This window comes from Phalacrocorax aristotelis, chromosome W (genome assembly GCF_949628215.1).
Source record: "Phalacrocorax aristotelis chromosome W, bGulAri2.1, whole genome shotgun sequence".
Taxonomy (NCBI): Eukaryota; Metazoa; Chordata; class Aves; order Suliformes; family Phalacrocoracidae; genus Phalacrocorax; species Phalacrocorax aristotelis.
The window spans coordinates 8,005,730-8,023,238 of NC_134310.1; the positions used below are offsets into that span (position 1 = coordinate 8,005,730).

At 57.2% G+C, this 17,509-nt stretch overlaps 3 protein-coding genes across 8 annotated transcripts in view; 1 reads left to right on the forward strand and 2 right to left on the reverse strand.

Annotated features, from left to right (window-relative positions):
- JSRP1 (junctional sarcoplasmic reticulum protein 1) overlaps positions 1–3,591 on the forward strand; it is a 32,960-nt gene extending 29,369 nt beyond the window's left edge. For 4 of the 6 annotated variants that reach the window (XM_075077012.1, XM_075077011.1, XM_075077014.1 and 1 more), the window contains 5 exons: positions 843–1,005; positions 1,529–1,681; positions 1,767–1,829; positions 1,985–2,115; positions 2,240–3,591. In XM_075077012.1, the coding sequence (XP_074933113.1) occupies positions 909–1,005; positions 1,529–1,681; positions 1,767–1,829; positions 1,985–2,115; positions 2,240–2,788 (993 nt within the window). In that variant the 5' untranslated portion in view covers positions 843–908 and the 3' untranslated portion in view covers positions 2,789–3,591. Of the gene's footprint in view, positions 1–29; positions 1,006–1,528; positions 1,682–1,766; positions 1,830–1,984; positions 2,116–2,239 lie in introns of those variants that run through there. The other 2 variants (XM_075077009.1, XM_075077010.1) reach the window with 2 other exon arrangements.
- Positions 3,561–9,146, reverse strand: AMH (anti-Mullerian hormone). The gene is made up of 5 exons (XM_075077016.1): positions 8,459–9,146; positions 7,213–7,391; positions 6,101–6,224; positions 5,750–5,936; positions 3,561–5,591 (listed from the first exon to the last, which is right to left on the reverse strand). The coding sequence occupies exons 1-5, from the start codon at positions 9,060–9,062 to the stop codon at positions 4,676–4,678; spliced, it is 2,010 nt and encodes a 669-aa protein (XP_074933117.1). The 5' UTR covers positions 9,063–9,146; the 3' UTR covers positions 3,561–4,675.
- A 2,249-nt stretch (positions 9,147–11,395) lies between these two features.
- On the reverse strand, positions 11,396–17,509 carry SF3A2 (splicing factor 3a subunit 2). Its single transcript, XM_075076857.1, has 9 exons — positions 17,432–17,509; positions 16,038–16,204; positions 15,471–15,542; positions 15,101–15,147; positions 14,323–14,432; positions 13,544–13,593; positions 13,089–13,229; positions 12,513–12,581; positions 11,396–11,873 (listed from the first exon to the last, which is right to left on the reverse strand). The coding sequence occupies exons 2-9, from the start codon at positions 16,161–16,163 to the stop codon at positions 11,541–11,543; spliced, it is 948 nt and encodes a 315-aa protein (XP_074932958.1). The 5' UTR covers positions 16,164–16,204; positions 17,432–17,509; the 3' UTR covers positions 11,396–11,540.

Genomic DNA, 17,509 nt, shown 5'->3' on the forward strand with positions numbered 1-17,509 from the left:
TGTGCAGCATCCTGGGGCTGGGGGGCTGCCGGGGGTCCCTGTGCCGCGGCGGGGGGCTGAGCAGGGTGCCGTCCCGCAGCAGTGTTCAGCCCAGGAGGGCTCCGCGGGGCGTTGCACCAATGTGCATCCGAGGGGAGCCAAAGGCCACGTCCTTCAGCTGTCGCTGTCACTGATCCGTGCCGCCGGTGGGCAGCTCTGCCTCGTGGCACTGCTCTGGTGCCTCTGACATGGGCCAGCAGCCAGCCCGGCCGCCAAACCCCCCGTCCCCAGCAGCATCCTGCCTGGACCCCGATGCATTGTGTGATCCTGCTCCTGGATCCGACCCGCCGCCCTCAGTAGATGTGTGCAGCCATGCTCATCCTGGTTGGGGGCAAATCCAGCCCCGAGGGCTACGCTGGGGTGGGCTTGCTCAAGCGCAGCCGTGGGTCAGCAGCCGCCCGCCCACCCCGTGTGTGCTGGGGCCGCACCCCAGTGCCTGCTCTGCAGCACGGAGCCAGCTAGTGGCTAAATCCATCTTAACAGACAAAAAGGAAAAACCCAACGTGTTTGTAAGGCTGCCGATGCAAACACACGCACCAGGGTTAAGTGCTTGAGGAGCCGGTGTTGAGCCTGGTTAGCGCCGCTCGGGGCCGGTGGCAACATTGGCTCATCAGTCGAGGGGGACTCGAGCAGGGTGAGCACAGGCTGCGGAGCACAGGGACTGGGTCCCTCCACAGCTGTGCTGAGCAGCCCTTGTCTGGGAGGCACACACGTGCAGCCGTACCCCCTGTGCTGCTTGCTTTCCCCATGTGGGCTGTGTGATGCTCTTACACCCCCAGCCGCACTCGCGCCCTTCCCTGCAGGGGCTAGGGGAGGTGAGGACCCAGCTTGGCATCTCAGAGTGTGATCCAGACGAGCCTGAGCTGAGCATGCCAGAGCCAGCGGCGCTCGGTGTGGACAAGAAAGCGGCGGAGAAGAAGCGGGCAGAGAAGGTGGGAGCCAAAGGCAGTGCTGCCGGGCCTCCAGGTAGGTGTGTGGGAAAGCCCTTTTCTGCCCCAAAGTGGCCAGCCTGGCCCCAGGTGCCCTCAGAGGCACAGACCCTGCCCTGCGTCCCCGGCCAGTGCGGGAGGCTCTGTCTGGCCATGGATCAGTGACGGGATGAGCTCTCCACAGTCCCCTGGGAGCTCAGAGCATGGACTTAGGGCTTCTCATCTGCCTGCCAAATCCCTCTCTTCCTCCTCCTCCTCCTCCTCTTAGCCCTGCCCAGATCTGCTCCTCAGGGGGAGCAGCAAAGCTGAGAGCACAGGCTTCCCCATTTGGGCCCCAGGATGCTGTAACACCCTTGTGGCCGAAACACCTCATGCTCAGCCCCCCATGACACTCTTCTCCCCACCCCTGCAGTGCAAACCCCTTCCTCTGCTGGCGGTGGCAGAGCAGGCAGCTCCTGCCCTGGCCTGTGCCCCTGCCCCTGCCCTTCCCACCCCGCTCAGCACCCCCTTTTCCGCTTCCCAGCTCTCCAAGTAACACTGTTTTCCTGGGGGGTCCCCAGTCCCCAGGAGCCTGCCCGTGCAGAGGGATGTGGAGCCCCCCAGCCTGGACCCCGTGGAGGAGCCGCTCCTCTGGGAAGGGCTCACCCTCAACAAGTGCATCCTGGTGGCCTCCATTGTCGCCCTGCTCAGCGTCACCTTCCAGGTGCTCCAAGGTGAGCTGGGAGCCGGATGGCGCCAGGGACAGGGTGGGCAGACCCTGCTACCCCCTCCTGCCCCCTCTCCCCTCCTCTCTTCCAGCACCATGCTCCAGGGAGGGAGTCAGCCGCAGCAGCCAGGACCCTCCACCACCTCCCCTTCACGGTGGGTTCAGATGACCCGGGCTGCCCCAAAATACCCCGAATCCAGCCTGAGACGGGGCCGTGTCCCTGGGTGGGGTGGGTGGCCCTGGGACCCCAGTTCTGGGACATCACAGCCCTGTCCCCTGCTGACAGTGGCCCGTCCCTCTCCCCTCCCAGAGGTGGTCAGCACCAAGGAGGAGGAGGTCCAAGAAGTGGTGACTGCCCAGCCTGCCCAGCCCGAGAGCAGCATGTTTGAGGACGATGATGGTGATGATGATGGTGATGACGGTGATGCTGACAGCAACCTGGTATGGGTCTGGGGTCCTTGGGGCACCTCCCGCAGGGGGGGAGAATCACACCCCTGGGTGGGAGGGATGGTCCTGGTCCCTTGAGCTGCATCACCTGTTCCTGGTCCTCTCCGTCCCCCACCAGGCAGAGCCCTGGATCTTCAAGAAGTGGTTTGGCCGCTCAGCACCGGAGGACGGGGACAAAGAGCACACAGATGTCCCCGAGGTGTCACCAGCTGCAGTGGAGGTGAAGAAGAGCCGGGAGAAGAAGGAGGAGAAAAAGCCAGAGAAGAAGGAGGAGAAGAAGCCGGAGAAGAAGGAGGAGAAGAAGCCGGAGAAGAAGGAGGAGAAGGGCCGGCAGGGCCGTGCTGCCCAGGCAGAGCGGAGCAGCCGGAGGGAGGTGCGCGCCAAGGACAGGGCACCAGGGGACAAGCCCAGCAGAGCCCCCAGGGCCCCCCGGGAGCCGGAGCAGCAGCCCCAGAAGAAGCGGGGCCGGGAGGGGAAGGAGAGCCGGCGGGAGCGGGACGAGCCCAGGAAGGAGGGGTGGAAGGGCCGTCCCAGCAGGGCTGATGGCAGCAGGGAGAGCCCGAAGCGGGACTGGCTGCAGCAGAAGGGCAGGAAGCCCTGGGAGCCGGCGGCCGCCCCGGGGAAAGACGGCACCGCCAGGCCCAGGGAGGGCAAGAGGCGCGACTGAGGCTGGGGCGACCAAGGGGCTCAATGATGCTGAATCCAGGTGGGTCCAACCCTGCCACCACCCCCAGTGAGGGCACCCTGCTGCTCCCCAGAGACACCCCCCGGGCTGGAGGCGTCAGCAGCGCAGGCAGAGCTTCAGGACCTCCGAGCAGCAGCCTGGGAGCCTGGTACGAGCCTCCCTGGGGACTTTGGGCCCCCCTGGATTAGATGCACAAAGGCAACCCAAAAGGACCAGGGAAAGGAGCTTCTCTTCATCTGGGCTTCGCGCTATTTCTCTGTCCCCACCCGAAATCTCTCTTGCAGTTCATTTTCACTTGCGATCCCCAAGGCATCGGGGCAGCACAGTGGGCACAGGGATCCCAGTGAACAAAGTTTGTCTCCAGACTGTGTAGCTCTTGAATTCAGTTAACAGTTTTATTTAAAGCAAATCAAGAGAGAAGTGTATTCTGGGTTAATGAAGCCAGGCTGCTGTCGTCCTCAGAGGGATGTCAGGGGAATGACCACCCGCCGCCGCCGCGCCCCAGTGCCATTGCTGCAGGGTGGTGCGAAGCTTGCTGGTAACAAAAGAGGGCTGGAGAGCCCGTCACCCGGGGGTCCCTTCGGGCCTTGCCTTCACGGAGTCGCTTTTAGGAACAAAACACAAGTGCAATATCACGCAGCACTGTAGCAACTACAGGAGACATTCACAGCCCCAACCCACGGCAGGTTTAAGTATTTGCTAAATCAATTAAACTAAACTATTTTCATTTTTAATAAGGTATTAAATTGAATGTTTTAAAAAAAAAAAGATAAAAGCTTGTCATCCCTGGTTATGTTTGGGTGTTCTCCGTGCCCCCCACCACCGGTGCACAGGGGCTCATGGCTAACCCGGGTCCCCATGCGGGCTGGGGGCCAGGGCCAGTGTGTGCCAGCCTCTGCCCATGCCCCTGCAGCCCCATGGGGATGCTGCAAAGCCCAAGGGCTGGTCTAAGTGCCGGAGGCTGCAGCTAGGGCGAGCCCAGCAGCTGCTTCCCTGGGGCTTGGACCCTGTGGCAGCCCCGGCAGGTCTCACAGAGGGCTGGGCTTAGCTGGGAAGATGATCTGGGGGCAGCCGGGCTCTCCATGCTGACGCTGGTGGGGACACGGAGCAGGTGCTTTGGCAGCCGGTCGTAGCCGCTCCTATTAATGGTGTGAGCAGCCCTGGAGATGTAACAGGATCGCTCCTGTCTCAGACCTCTCTCCCTCCCTCCCCTCGTCCCTCTCTGGCTCTGGCAGCTCTGGCAGCATCCCGGGAGCGGGGTCAGTGCAGGGTGATGCAGACGTGACCCGGCAACGAGCCCCAGGCCACCGCCAGTGCCTCTCCATGGCCCCGGCTCACATGGGGACAGGTCCCCAGGTAAAGGCTGGGGATTTTGCCTCTTGTTCTGCTTTTGCAGGTGGAGCTGTGTGGCTGACAGGGCCTTAGTGAGCTCAGGGGACCGTGGGCTGGGGGAGTGGGGCTTGGAGGAAGCAACAAGTGCCCTGCCCAGCCACTGCAGGAACAGAAGGCAGGGGTAAAATAAGCATGGTCCTGGCCAGATCTGCCAAGCCTTACCATCCCGTGATGGCTCCACAGCACCAGTATCCAGCCCAAACCCTGCCACAGGGTCAGAGCCCTGCTGCAGCATGGCCACACGGGGACCTCGGGCACTCCCGGCATTGGGAGCAGCTGCAGGGTAACGCCAGGCTGCAGAGCAGCCCTCAGGGACCGGCACAGCTACAGACAAACCCAGAATCAGAGCAATGCTAACGAGCCAAACCATGGGGAAAGGACACCTGGGGAGTTCCCACCTCAAAGAGAAGCACCAGCTCCCAAGCTGGGAGGGCAAACTGGGCAAGGGGGGAGCAGGATAAGGGTGGGTGGGAGCCTCTACCGGCAGCCGCACTCCTCTGCCACCATATTGGGGAACTTGCGGACCTCCAGCCCCTCCGTGGAGAGGCTGATGATGAGCTGGTCCGAGTAGCGGACAGGCACACAGCAGGGAGCCCGCTGGAGGGGGGAGCCCCGCTCCTGCATGCCCAGCAGCAGCACCGTGTGCGAGTAGTAGCTGGGGACACGGGTAGAGAGGGGCAGCTTGCAGGGACCCTCGCAGTTGTTGGCCGCGTAGACAGTGGGCATGACAATGAACTTGCGGTCGTGCAGGTCGATGGTCAGCTCCTGCAGGCGGCAGTGGGCCTGGGGCCGCGCGCTGCGGTTCTGCCGCAGCACCTTCCTCCGCTCCTGCCAACGCACCCTCACCGTCTGCAACGCCTTCAGCAGCAGCAGCGTGTGCAGCTTCCCAGAGCTGGGCAGCTCCTTTCCAGCTTGACCCTCACCCGGCCCTGGCGGGTAGTAGCAGAAACTCAGGAGATGCTGGAAAAGCCCCATGTTGGCTTGGAAAGCCGGGATGTCCTTCAGCTCCTGGATCACCGCCTGCAGCTTGCCCATCAGCAGCTGCAGCACAGTCCCCTCCGGCTGCCAGCCCCCCAAGTGCTGCTCCAGCACGGCACCGCTGTCCTGGGGAAACAGCAGCACCGACGGCTCTTCTGACTTCACCAGTCGCTCCAGCACTTCCTCCTCCGACAGGTTGAGCAGCTGGTGAGGGAGGGTCTCCATCACCTGGAAGTCCAGCCAGTGGTGGGAGCTGGGCTGGGTGGGCGGCTCGCTGGAAGGGCTCAGGACCTGGCGGATGAACCGGGTCAGGATGCCCAGGAACTGGCTGCTGCTGCCGGGCACTGGGGATGAAGCGTTGGCTTGGCTCGGGGCAGTGGGGGACAGCAGCTCCTCAGTCCCGGCCTGGGGTGGGCTGTGAGGAGAACACAGGGAGGGTAACAGGGACACCCTGCACTCTGGGTCCCGCCTCCGCCCACCACAGTCCCGCAGCAGAAGGGCTGGGGCTGCCCCTTTCCCCCCTGCAGCTCCCAGCCCCTGTGTTTTTCCATGGCTGTGGTGAGGGCCACAGACCTGAGCTGTGGGTACGGAGCCATGTCCACCACCCCTTCAGCAGAGAGGTAGGAAGAAGGGGCCAAAGCTGCCTCCTCCTCCTGCCGTGACTTGGCCAGGAGGAGCAGCACAGGGGTCATCCTGGTGAAGCACTTGTCATCAGAGCCAAAAAGGAGCTGCTGGGTCTCCATGGGGGGCAAGGGGGCACCTGGTGGGGAGAAGAGCAGTTGAGGATGGTGGCTGGGGTCTCCCGCACATCCCCAGAGCCCCTTGTTACAGACAGGCTTGAAAGGATCTCAGATGCCTGAGTCAGGACTCAGAGGGCACAGATGTCACTGTCCCCCACCACCACGGGCTTTCCCATGGCCCTACCTCCCTCTCTGTGACGCCTGATCACCAGCGAAGCCTCGAAGCTGAGCTGCTCACTGGTGCGGGTCACGGACGCTATGGCGGCTCCCAGGACCAGGTACTGGGTGTCCCTGGTGAGGCAGAGGCTCTGCACAGAGGCAAAAGATGCAGGAGCCCCCAAGGAGGTGGGTGAGACATGACGGGGGGAGACACACACGCAGATGAGCCCCCCGCTGAGGTTCCTGCTGGCTCCTGCTCACCCAGTCCACGGTGGCCCAGGGAGCAGCGAACTGGGAGGGTCGGGGCCACCGGGAGCAGAGTGGGCTGGGGGGCTTCACTGCACAGCCCCAGAGCTCTCAGGGAGCCGTGGGGTGCAGGGAGGCCCACGGGGTGCCCGGGTGGGCAGAGAGCCCCGAGCGAGCTCGGCCCTCGACCCGCTTCTCCCGGCAGCGGTGCCACGGCTGCTGCCCCTGGCCAGGGAGAGACCCCTGGGGCGGAGGGGAGCCAGGACCCCCAGAAAGGGCTGGGGACCCCGGGGCGTCCCTCTGTCCTTGCCGGGAGCGGGGGACAGGGTAACAGCACCATCTTCAGGCACGGCTGGGCCCGGCGGGAGGGTGCGACAGGGCAGAGATGCTGGAGGGGGAGTGGCAAAGGGCTCGGGAAGGGATGGCAAAGGGGCCGGAGGAGGATGGAAAAGGGGCCGGGGGTGGATGGCAAAGGGCTCGGGTGGGGGGTGGCGAAGGGCTCAGGGTGGGGATGACAAAGGGGCCTGGAGGAGATGGCAAAGGGCTCGGGGGGGGGGATGACGAGGGGCGCGGGGGGGAGATGGTAAAGGGCTGGGGCGGGATGGCAAAGGGGCCGGGGGGGATGGTGAAGGGCACGGGGTGGGGGTGGCAAAGGGCTCAGGGGGGATGGCGACGAGCTCGGGGGGGATGGCAAAGGGGCCAGGAGAGGATGGCATAGGGTTCGGGGGGGAAGGGCAAAGGGCTCAGGGTGGGATGGCGAAGGGCTCGGGGGTGGATGGCAAAGGGGCCAGGAGGGGAATGGCAAAGGTGCTGGGCCAGCAGAGCCAAGACACCCCGTCCCACTCTCCCTGCTGACACGCAGGCCCAGGCACCCCAGCCATGGCCACCCACCTGCTCCCGCGCCAGCCCCGTGCCGGTGGCCAGCAGCTCTTCTCGGCGCTCGGCACCTGGCCCCTCTCGGCTGCCCCGGTAGAAGAGCAGCAAGGCGAACCGCAGCTCTCCCAGCAGCCGGCCAACCTCTCCCTGGAAAACCAGCTTGAACGACAGCTTCGCCTGGGATTCCCACTTCACTGGAAAGGAGAAGAGAGAGGGGATGAATCACCCCTCCAGTGGGACGGGGCTCCTGGAGGGGTGATGGGTGAGGAGGGGACTTTGGGGCCAAACACTGCTCCCAAGCTGCAGCCACAGCATCTGGGATGGAGCCAACGGGGTGGAGGTACATGGCAAATCCCGTTCCCCGGTTTCAGGGATGTGGTCAGCAGGGCGAACCCTGCAGCCCTGGCGAGCGGGGGGGCTGCCTCGCTCCCAGAGCAGCTCTGGCAAATTTTCATGGGCAGATCCCCACAGAAGTCTCTTCTCCCATGGCAGCTCCTCCAGTGGCTCGTGGATGTTGTGGCCATTGTGCCACAGCCAGCAGCACTGCCTGGGCAAGAGCCATGTCCCCAGCTGGCCAGCACCAGCGAGTTTAGCTAAAAAACCCAAAATCCAGGAGGGGAGGAAAAGATTTCAAGATGAGAGAGAGAACCGTGACCCACTTGCTATGCAGGAGGCTGGATTAAAACCGAGGGCTGTGCTCTCCCTCAAGCACGGCGCTTACCACTGAGACAGGCCAGAGGAGTGCGTGTTGCTGGGTCCTGCATCAGGCTGATGCTACACAAGCAAGCCCAGGGACCTCAGCAACACCATGCATTAAGATTGGCTCGGGCTGCAGCCAACTGCGAGCAGCCAGAGTCGCACCACAGCAGGACCAGCCAGGGCCGCTCGTCTGACCCTCTCTTTTCTCAGTCAGACAGAGTGGGGACGGGGTCTTAACCCGGGTCATTAAGGCAGAAAGTGAGAAACGCTCGTAATCTCGAAAGCAGAGCAGAAGCCACGGAGACTGTGGCACTGGGTGTTAGGCACAGGCAGGGACAAGGCACCCTGTTGCATACAAGCTATCATCACTACTAAAGCTCCTTAAAAGTGTACCCAGAAAGGCATTTTACTGTAGTGATTCGCTAATTTTAAAGGCACCCAACCCCACAAAATTAATTTTGTGCCTAAATCTCTGATTTAGGGCAAGCAAAGAGCATCGACCTCCCCAAGCCCTGTGCTTGCCCCACTCCACTCAGCCTTGGCACAGGAATTTTGCACCAACCTTCCTCCAGATGCAGCACAAGGAAGCGGTCCTGCCCCGGCTCCACCATGTGCGCATGGATGTGCTTCAGGGGATGGAGAGCAGCACCCCCCTCCCCAGCAGGGCAGAGCCCAAAGGTCTCGAGATAGCTTTTGTCCCAGCTGGTGCGTTGCCTCAACAGCTTGATGAAGCTGCTTTCATAGTGGGTGAGAACACCCACAACTTCCAGGTGCCTCGGGGTCAGCCTGTCCTGGTCCATTTTGACCCTGCACACAGGCCCCTCCAGCCCCCCGAGCGGCCACGGGTGCAGGCTGGAGCTGGACCAGCCAATGCCCCCATCCTCAGCCATCTTCTGGAGGCATTTTGCTCCTGGGCCAGGCTTTGAGAAGAGACGAGCAGCAGCGGTCATCCTTGAGCTTGCCGCCGAGCTGGGTCTCACTCTTTCCTGTAAACTTGCATTTTCTCTCTTTCTCTCCTCTGCTTCAAGTCCCAGCTCCTCCGGCAGGCTCAGCTCCCGCTGGTTAATCGGGGAAATCCTCTCCCCTGTGCTTGCCTTTCTCGGAAATGATGCAGAGGGGAGCAGCAGCACCAGGCACGGCAAAAGCACCCTAAGAGCAGCCTTCATGTTCCCACTTCAGCTGCTCCCAACACAGTCGTCGGAGCCGCTCACAGCCACTCCATAACACTTGGGCAGAAGGGGAGGATGGTGTCTCCCTTTTAAAAACCGGTGGCCTTGAGTTGACAATGCACAACACACCTCCCTTGAGAAACCCAAAGGCTGTCATGCTCAAGAAGAGGGAGGGATGTTTCAAAGAAACTTTTTTGTTCTATTTTTGGGTTTGTATCTAGCATTGGAAACACAAAAAATTAAAGTTGTTTCTCTTACTCATAGGGATGCACGTCCTTGACTTCAGATGTTTTCTAAAGGAGGATGGACATCTAGATTTGGATCTTCATGAGGACTGGCACAGACTATTCCCATCAGCAGTGAAACGCCAGGAGGGAAGAATTAGCCAGACTAGGAGGAGGGGGATAGAGACAGATAATGGAAACTAAGTAAATGCATGGCAAGCCACCCCCCTCGGCTGGCACCTCACACATGGCTGGTTAGAGAGGCCACCCTGCAGGGGCTCCTAACGCCTCTCCTGATCCCCGGGCTGCTTTGGCCTGGGAAGGACAATCTCACGGGGTGCAGCAGCAGCCTGGTGACTTTGAACGCTTAAGAGCTGACTTAGAAAGTCTCACAACACACATATTATAGGACTTTTCCCTCTATGAGATGCCAATACTCACTGTAACACTCAGAATTACCAATGCACCTATCATTAGATTATTACCACCCCAGAGACCACCGTCCCCCAAGGTACCTCCTTTTTTTGCCAATGGCAGAGGGGAAGGTACCTGCAAAAAAAGTTCCAACGCACGTTAGGACCCTTCTCGGGGTTTCCAAGACTTTGCAGCTTGAAGCTCAGGATCTGACTACAGGACATCATAAACGGGCTGCGCACCCGAACAGGAGAGGGACCACGGGCACCACACCAAAGGGCTGGCGAAGGCAGACCTCTCCTCTGCAGGAACTGTGACAAAGGACAGGCAAAGGGGAGGCCCACACAAGCCCATTCAGGCATGGGGCCAGCTCAGCTTGAGCCGAAGCGCTGCTACCGCTTTACGGTGGTAAAGCCAGGGAGGGCCGGGCACACTCTGCCCAGCTCCAGCACTGGCACAGCTCCGGGTGCGATCCGTGCCAGGCCAGCAGAGGCAAAGACTTTGATTCCTCCATCAGAGGGGCACACAGCTGCAGGGCCGCAGCCAGCACAGCCTCCCCTGCGGTCCGTGAAAGGAGCCAGGCACTGGCCAAGTGCAAGCGCGGGTCAGGCAGCCCAGCCTCCAGTGACGCCTTCACCCACTGAGCGCCCTGGTATCCCGCGCCGAGATGCCCCAGTTGGGGAAATTAATCCTGGGAAGGACAGAGAGGAGACATCTCAGAACTACTACTTTTTAAGGGGAACCATATGATTGTTTTAGTATAAACAAAACCACAGAGAACTAAAAGCTTGCCAAAACTAGCCTACTAGTGGGAGGATATATACAATAAAACTCATGCCTGACAGCAGGTGCTTCCTAACAGTACAGAAAACATTTCATGAATTATAATAACAACCAAAGATTTAATATCCCTGCAGTTTTGGCAGTTTGAATGTTCCCAGATGCCCCTGCCACCGCCACACAGGAGAGCACAGGCGCTTTGTTTGTGCACCCGTGTTTGGCATAAACAGTCTAGTGAGCAGCAGGTAGGAGCAAGGCAGCTGCACACCGGGAGGGACGACTGCCTTCCCGAAACTGCCAGTGAAATCTCGTCTGGCGCTTTCCAAGGACTCCCGAGGAGCAGTCCAAACTGATTTCCTCAGCAGAGATGTTTCTGTTATTTAGCTGGCAGCACCTGAGCTACTGTACAGTGCCCTGGCACCGGGAGGAGAAAGGTTTCCAAATGCAGCAGGCGCGCTGCTCTTCTGATTGGCAACCCTAATTCAGCAGGGAGACGGAGAAAACAGCCTTTAGGAAATTCTGCTTGCCCTCCATCCTGCCCGCTGCTGCGATTACTGGGGATGCAGTAACAGAATCCTTTCCGTGTGCCTGTGTCAAGTCTCCCCGCCACCAAATGAATGACTCGATGGAGGACTTCAGTTGAATAGCAACTGATTAACCAGCTGGTAATTTATGGGATACGCATCAAGCAGACTAAGAGGGGGTAACATGTTAGGCTAAGGCAGCTGAGCTGAGGCAATGTAGCTGCTTCAGTTTGGAGGTGGTGAGGTGCCTAGAGATTTCCAATCCTTTGCCTCCTCTTTGGAGAATTTCCAAGATGTAACCAGACTGGGAATGCTTCATATATCTAAGGGCTAAAGAAAATGAACACATGGCAACAGTTTTAACCAAGACACAGGAAAACAGAGAAAGGAAAGTTGAAAACCTTTTAATGAACCTACAGGATTTTGTCAAATTCACACAGATACAAAACAAATATTCTTCTGGATCAGTTGTGATCTGCATATGAAAAGACAGGAGCTAGAGGAGTCCAGCAGGACTGAGTCCAGGAGGGGCTTCAGTTGGAGGGAGGTGGAGGGGGGATAGTGCCTGGCCCCTCTGTGGGGAGAGGTGGTCTCATCATGGGTGGCAGGGGAGCAGGGGGGGGTACGCCGGGCGCTGGCGGCAACTGAGGCGGCACTGGAGGTGGTGGCACTGGTCCGGAGGGAGGCATGGGAGGCAGAGTCATGCCTCCCGGGGGAGGCGGCGGCATGGAGTCCGGCAAAGGCGGCCTTGGAGGCAAGCCGTTCATCAGCGGGGGTGGAGGAGGCCGCTTCACAGTTGGGGGCCCTGGAGGGAGGTTTGGGGGAGCAGGGGGCTTCTCCATCTTGAAGTGGAATTGGAGGAAGAACTGGGGAGGGGAGGGGAGAAAAGCAAAGAGAAGGGAACAATTAATCCTCAGGACAGCTTTGTGCCATCACACAAGACAGCTGCTCTCTGCCTTCAGGAACACAGCTCGGACTCATGACCCGTTACCTCCACGGATCATGGCTGCCCTTCTACCATGGCAGCATTCATGGCTTGCACCTGTCTTGTCCAGCCCTTTAACTCCTCTGAAACCTGTTCTAAGCACTAAGCTATCCGTGACACAGTCAGCACCTGCCACAGTGCATTCGCCCTCTGCTCTCACACGCGATACCCAGCGCATACATCCACGCCACAGGCTCACCACAGACAGCTGCATGCAGGAAACGCAGCGAGGAGCCACAGAGAAGGCACAGCGCTGCAGCTCACGCACCGTTCTGCTGCTGCCAACGGCAACTGAGGATGCTACCTCCCAGGTTAAATTCTCACAAAGATCCCACAGAGAAAGGTCTTTCTGTTGGGAGGAGTCACTGCACAGTGGCATTGAAGGAACGAAGATTTTGGCATCGAAGCCAGCACAGGTATCGCTGATGTGCACTCATCCTGCACTGCCTTCCCCCCAAGCTGCTCTGCCCTCCTGCTCCCTCTTTGACCCTTCAGGAAGATGCTGCAGTGCTCCAGCTACCTGTTTGGTTTCCCTGTTCCAGTGGGTCCAAAACTTTCCTTCTGCTTTGTCGATTTCTCTGCTTGGCACCTGCAACAAAGAAGAATAAGGAGCTATTATTAGCACCACAAGATCAGCTCAACGGCCCTTCGTAGCACCAGAGCCTCCAAGATAAGCACAGTTATTCCAGGCCTTTGTGAGATGGGCTAGTCCCGGATGTTATTAGATAGAGAGGGGGGCAGGAAAGAATTAAGTTACTTCCCTATCGGTCAAGGACAAGTATGCTGGCAAAAAACCCTCTCTCAACATCTGCAGAAAGGCTGAGGAGCAAAGCCCAGAAGGCTTCTTTCTGTGCCAGACACCGAGAATTCCATGGCTCCCCAGAGCTCAGCACACAGCCTAGTTTTCATGCCAGAGTCCTCCACTAATTCTCAGCAGGGTTTAATGACTTCCAGTCATGTCTTCTTGACGCCCCTTTCCACTCCATTAACCCCTGAAGGCTAGACCAGAAGTCTATGATGATGCTTACTGGGAATTAATACCTTGGAAAACACAGGAAGGGAATTTTCCCAACAGTCAGTTAATCCCAAATCTTACCTTGAAAGCTATGGTTTCATAGGGCTCCGCTGCCATCAGAAGGTATTGCCAGCGTCTATCCGGGGGCTCAATCCTTTGCTCGTAGGCTGACATGAACCGATGACGAGGCATGATACTTTCCGCAATCTCCGGATAATCAATCTGTTGGGGTTTTGTTAGAGCATTAAGGAGATCATCCCGTTTTCAGTCCCCCTTCGTACAAAATGAACCCCTCAACTATGAAGCATATTGAGAGATCAGCTCCAAACAGAAAACTTAGTGCCACTGAAGGAAACAGCCTGACCGTTGCAGTCATGGATTTGCTTGACACGATCAGCAGCACAGGACTAGCAGTGTAAGGCCTTTTAAAATTTATTTATTTATTTATTTATTTAATGAATACTGCAAAGAACTGCTCATCCAGCAGCAGTTTTACTTGGATAACCCCAACACCAGGGATTTAACAGCGCCCTTACCTGGAAGAGAAGGCTCTGCTGGCCTGTTTCTGGATCCCTCTGTTTGGTCACTGTAAAGAAAACACGAAAGCTCAGTACATCATGTAGCAGCGTCAGAGCAACATTATTTCTGCCCCAGGAAACACACAAAGCTTCCAACAACAAAGCATTACAAGATTTTTCTCCCATTTATCAAACAAACACCACATTGTCTTTAAGCAAAGCTACTAAGGATCTCTACCGAAATTCAGCTGCTCTATGGCAAAGACGCCGAGCACTGCAGAACTAAGCTGGGAGATAAAGAAGCCAAGTTGTGTACTGAAGGCCAAAACAGAACAACGGGGAGTTCAGCGAAAAAAATTGAGCTAGACGGGCAACGAGTGATTTATGAGCGCTAGTGAAAGACGGTGCAGCACAATAAAAGGAGAAGAGAGGCCGAAACAATGTCATCATCCCCTGCGTGACTACTAATAAGAGGTGAAAGACTGAGACATACCAATCTATTATTAAAATGGTTCTCACTTGACTGTGAGCAATAAAGAGATGTTCCATGGGAAATTTAAACAATAAAGGACATCAGGAGATAAGCCCATATCTTATTCATGGACAGATCTCCTAAAAAGACTGATTAATAATTCACATCCACAGGACTGCACTTCAGGCAAGCTCCAGCAAGCATTAGGTATCTCCAATGACTGGAATATGCTACAGATACTAAATAGGAATATATCTGTTCTTTATATATATACTGTTATAGGAATATATCTAGTTATAGATAGTATGTCACACCCCTGAGATACCTTTATAACCCGGTCGTCCAATTTTCACAAATTTCTTCACTTCCACTTTGACTTTTTCTGGTGCGGGCTGGGCAGGGGCTTCCTTAGCTTCCTTGGCAGCTCGACGGGCCCTGGGTTAATTTGAAATGTGCCAAAACGCAAAAGGTTAGCTGCACTTCTTCCTAAAGGATACATGAGGAGCAGTTTGAATCCCTCACCATGGAACATTCAGCGCTTCACAGAAAGCGTGCCAAGAAAACCTGCTATTTCTCTTCCCCACGCACCACGACAGGCCACCTGTATCCACGCCCCCACTAAAGGCCAGCGTCTCAATTATCTCATCCACCCCCAAGATGACCTTGGTGCCTGTCTCCACTGATGGATTTCAGAGAGTGACTTCTTGAAATAACAAAGAAAAACCCCTACAAACTAGTCATCTAAACCAAAGCAAACTGGATTTCTTAAAACAAAACTTAGAACCTGCACTCACAAAACCAGGTCCTTACACCTAGACTCAGGCTATTCGCTTTTAAAACCCTTTCTCCCCCTTCCTTCAGAAATCCCACAGCTGGCTTTGAACTTGAGCTCAAAATAGAGCTTGTCAGCACAATCTTTTGGAGCAGATCTAGGTTGCACCTCCTGGCTAGTGCCAGGCTGTTCCCTAGAAAACACATGGTGAAAGAACACTCAAGCACAGTGTGCTACTGTATGACGGAGCTCAAGATTTATCGATGTACACAAACATCATTTTAAAGTGCTTAGGTAACAGAGAGCGAAGCTACAGCAGAGAATGACTTACAAATTGGTCTGATGCTTCTTCCCCTGGGTATGTGCTAAGTAACTTCCCTGAAATAAAAAACAGTGAAGAAGAAAGTTAAATGAAGACAGGACCGTTCCCACACTGAAAGATACTTGTCACAGAGGAGAGACTGTATCACGCGTTGACAAGGATATTTTAATCCTTAGCAGAGAGGAATCTTACTCAAAGGTTGCAGATTGCTCTCAACTGAACTGTCACAAACTGTCAGGCTTAACACATACAAGCCACAACCCACCCATCATCTCTTCAGCAGTCAGTCATCAGACACGTCCCAGGTTCTTGCACTTGAAGCTACTATTGTTCTAAAATACCTGCTGCCGAGATCAAGACAGCCAGCTGTGCAACTCACCTCATTGTTGTGCAGCGTTAGGCAAAGCTTGCATTCATAAGAGCCCAAGTGATTTTTCATAAAATAAGGGTCCTAGGAAGAGAATAATTAGAAAGTTACATGCAAAATACACAGCAAAACAACAGAATAATCAAAATAGCACCAAACTTTTGCTGCACTGAAAGAACTGAATTAATAGATTTAAATGAATAGCATAACACTGCTTTAGGACTATGAAAACAGAGAGAAACAATAGCAGTTTCATTAATTGGTGACAGCACACCAAACTGCAGGCAAGAAACAGCAAAATACGAACTAGTCCTGAGAAGACTGAAAATAATGTAGTAACAGCTACTTGAATATGCAAGTGCTGGCACCTCTCTGCTCAGCCCTGTTGCAGATGTTTCTCATTCAACTCCTATGTTACCAGAAACACAAGTATTTAATTCCAACCCAGAACTCTCTACTAAATCAATCTCCCTCCAAGCCGTTTCACTTGGGCAAAGCTCTAAACTTATATCCACAACAATCTGCAGGATGGGAGCCCTGTGTCTTTTCTTTCCTACGCACGCAGAGGCCAAGGCTCACCTTGTTGATGTCGATGGTTTCCAACGCCAGCTGCCGGAGACGCTCCCTGCGGTCTCGGTTACTTTCCGAGGCAGAGGCTACGCCTCCGCTTCCAGTTTTACCTCCAGGACGATGCTGAAAATCCATGATGGGGTCTTCTGTGCTTCAGCTACTTATGGAGAAAGAGTCTGGAAAAAGGAGGAAAAGCAATGTTGAGTGATAACTGACGCTTCTTGTAACTGGAGTTCGTAGCACTGTTTACACCCGTCAGAAAGGACACGAGACAAGCACGACAAACCATGCCCCCAACACTCGGCATGGGACACAATTCAAACGGAGCAGGTCTCGTACCGCTGACTCAGTAAGTTGAGGATAAGTAAAATTATGCACACCAAGAAGCCCCAGAGCCCTGCCCACCTCCTCAGCCCCTTCTTCTACACACAGATGTATCCCTGCAACACGTGCAGCAGCAGCCACACCAGCGGCTCCCCACAGCCCCCCCCGACCAGGAGCCTTCAACACGCCACCTTGGCAGCCAGCAGCCCCAGATCCTGCTGTGGGCCACAGCCCCTCTCCACCACCAAGGCTCAGCGCTGCCCCCCATTTCAATGCCCCGCCTCAGGCCTCAGAGCTGCCCCCAAACTCTCTGCAAGGGCCAAAGCCACCCCCACCTCCCCCCACGCATACAGGAACCCCCCCAAACAAGGGTAAGACCTTTGCAGGAAGGCCACAAAGAGCCCCAGTCCCCCTCAAACACCCCCCAGCAAGGGTCAGTCCCCAACAAACCCTCCCCAGCCCCTCAGCAAGGGCCAAAGCCCCCACCCCAGTGCCCCCTGACACCTTAGCGAGGGTCAAACTCCCCTGAACACCCCTCAGCAAGGGTCAAAGACCCCCAAGCACCCCCCAACACCTTAGCAAAGGTCAAAGACCCCCACAAATACACCCCAGTCCCTCAGAAAAGGACAAAGCTCCCACCTAAGCGCCCCCCAACCCCTCAGCCAGGGTCAAAGTTCCCCCCCAAACACCCCTCAGCCCCCAGCAAAGGTCAAAGTCCCCCTCAAACATGCCCCAGCAAGGACCAATCCTCCCAAACACACTCCAGGCCCTCAGCGAAGGTCAAAGCCCAACCCCCCCCCCCCCCCCCAAAGCACCCCCAACCCCTTAGCAAGGGTCACATCCCCCCAAGTACCCCCCAGCCACTCAGCCAAGGTCAAGGCGCCCCCCAAGCGCCCCCCAACCCCTGAGCCAGGGCCAACCCCCCCCAAAACACTTCCCAAGCGCCCTTCAGCAAGGGCCGCCCCCCCCTCGCCCCTCAGGGACAGTCCCAGTCCTGGACGCCCCCCCACCCCCGACAAGGCCCCAGAGACCCCCCCCAAAGGCCCCCGGACCCCCGCCCCATACCCCCCAGGCCGTACCGGCGCGCCGGGCCCCGCTCCCCGCTCCCGCGCCGCGCATGCGCGCTGCCCCCTCCCCCGCCCGCGCGAGCGGTTCCG

Coding starts and splice junctions, on each gene's coding strand:
- AMH (XM_075077016.1), bottom strand. CDS start 9,062: ATGAAGGCTGCTCTTAGGGTGCTTTTGCCGTGCCTGGTGCTGCTGCTC. Junction 7,392..8,458: donor TGTGCTGCATCTGGAGGAAG/GTTGGTGCAAAA, acceptor TCTCCTTTCCAG/TGAAGTGGGAATCCCAGGCG. Junction 5,937..6,100: donor CAGGCGTCACAGAGAGGGAG/GTAGGGCCATGG, acceptor TCTCCCCACCAG/GTGCCCCCTTGCCCCCCATG.
- SF3A2 (XM_075076857.1), bottom strand. CDS start 16,163: ATGGATTTTCAGCATCGTCCTGGAGGTAAAACTGGAAGCGGAGGCGTA. Junction 13,594..14,322: donor TGGACGACCGGGTTATAAAG/GTATCTCAGGGG, acceptor TTTTCTTTACAG/TGACCAAACAGAGGGATCCA. Junction 12,582..13,088: donor ATGAAACCATAGCTTTCAAG/GTAAGATTTGGG, acceptor TCTTTGTTGCAG/GTGCCAAGCAGAGAAATCGA.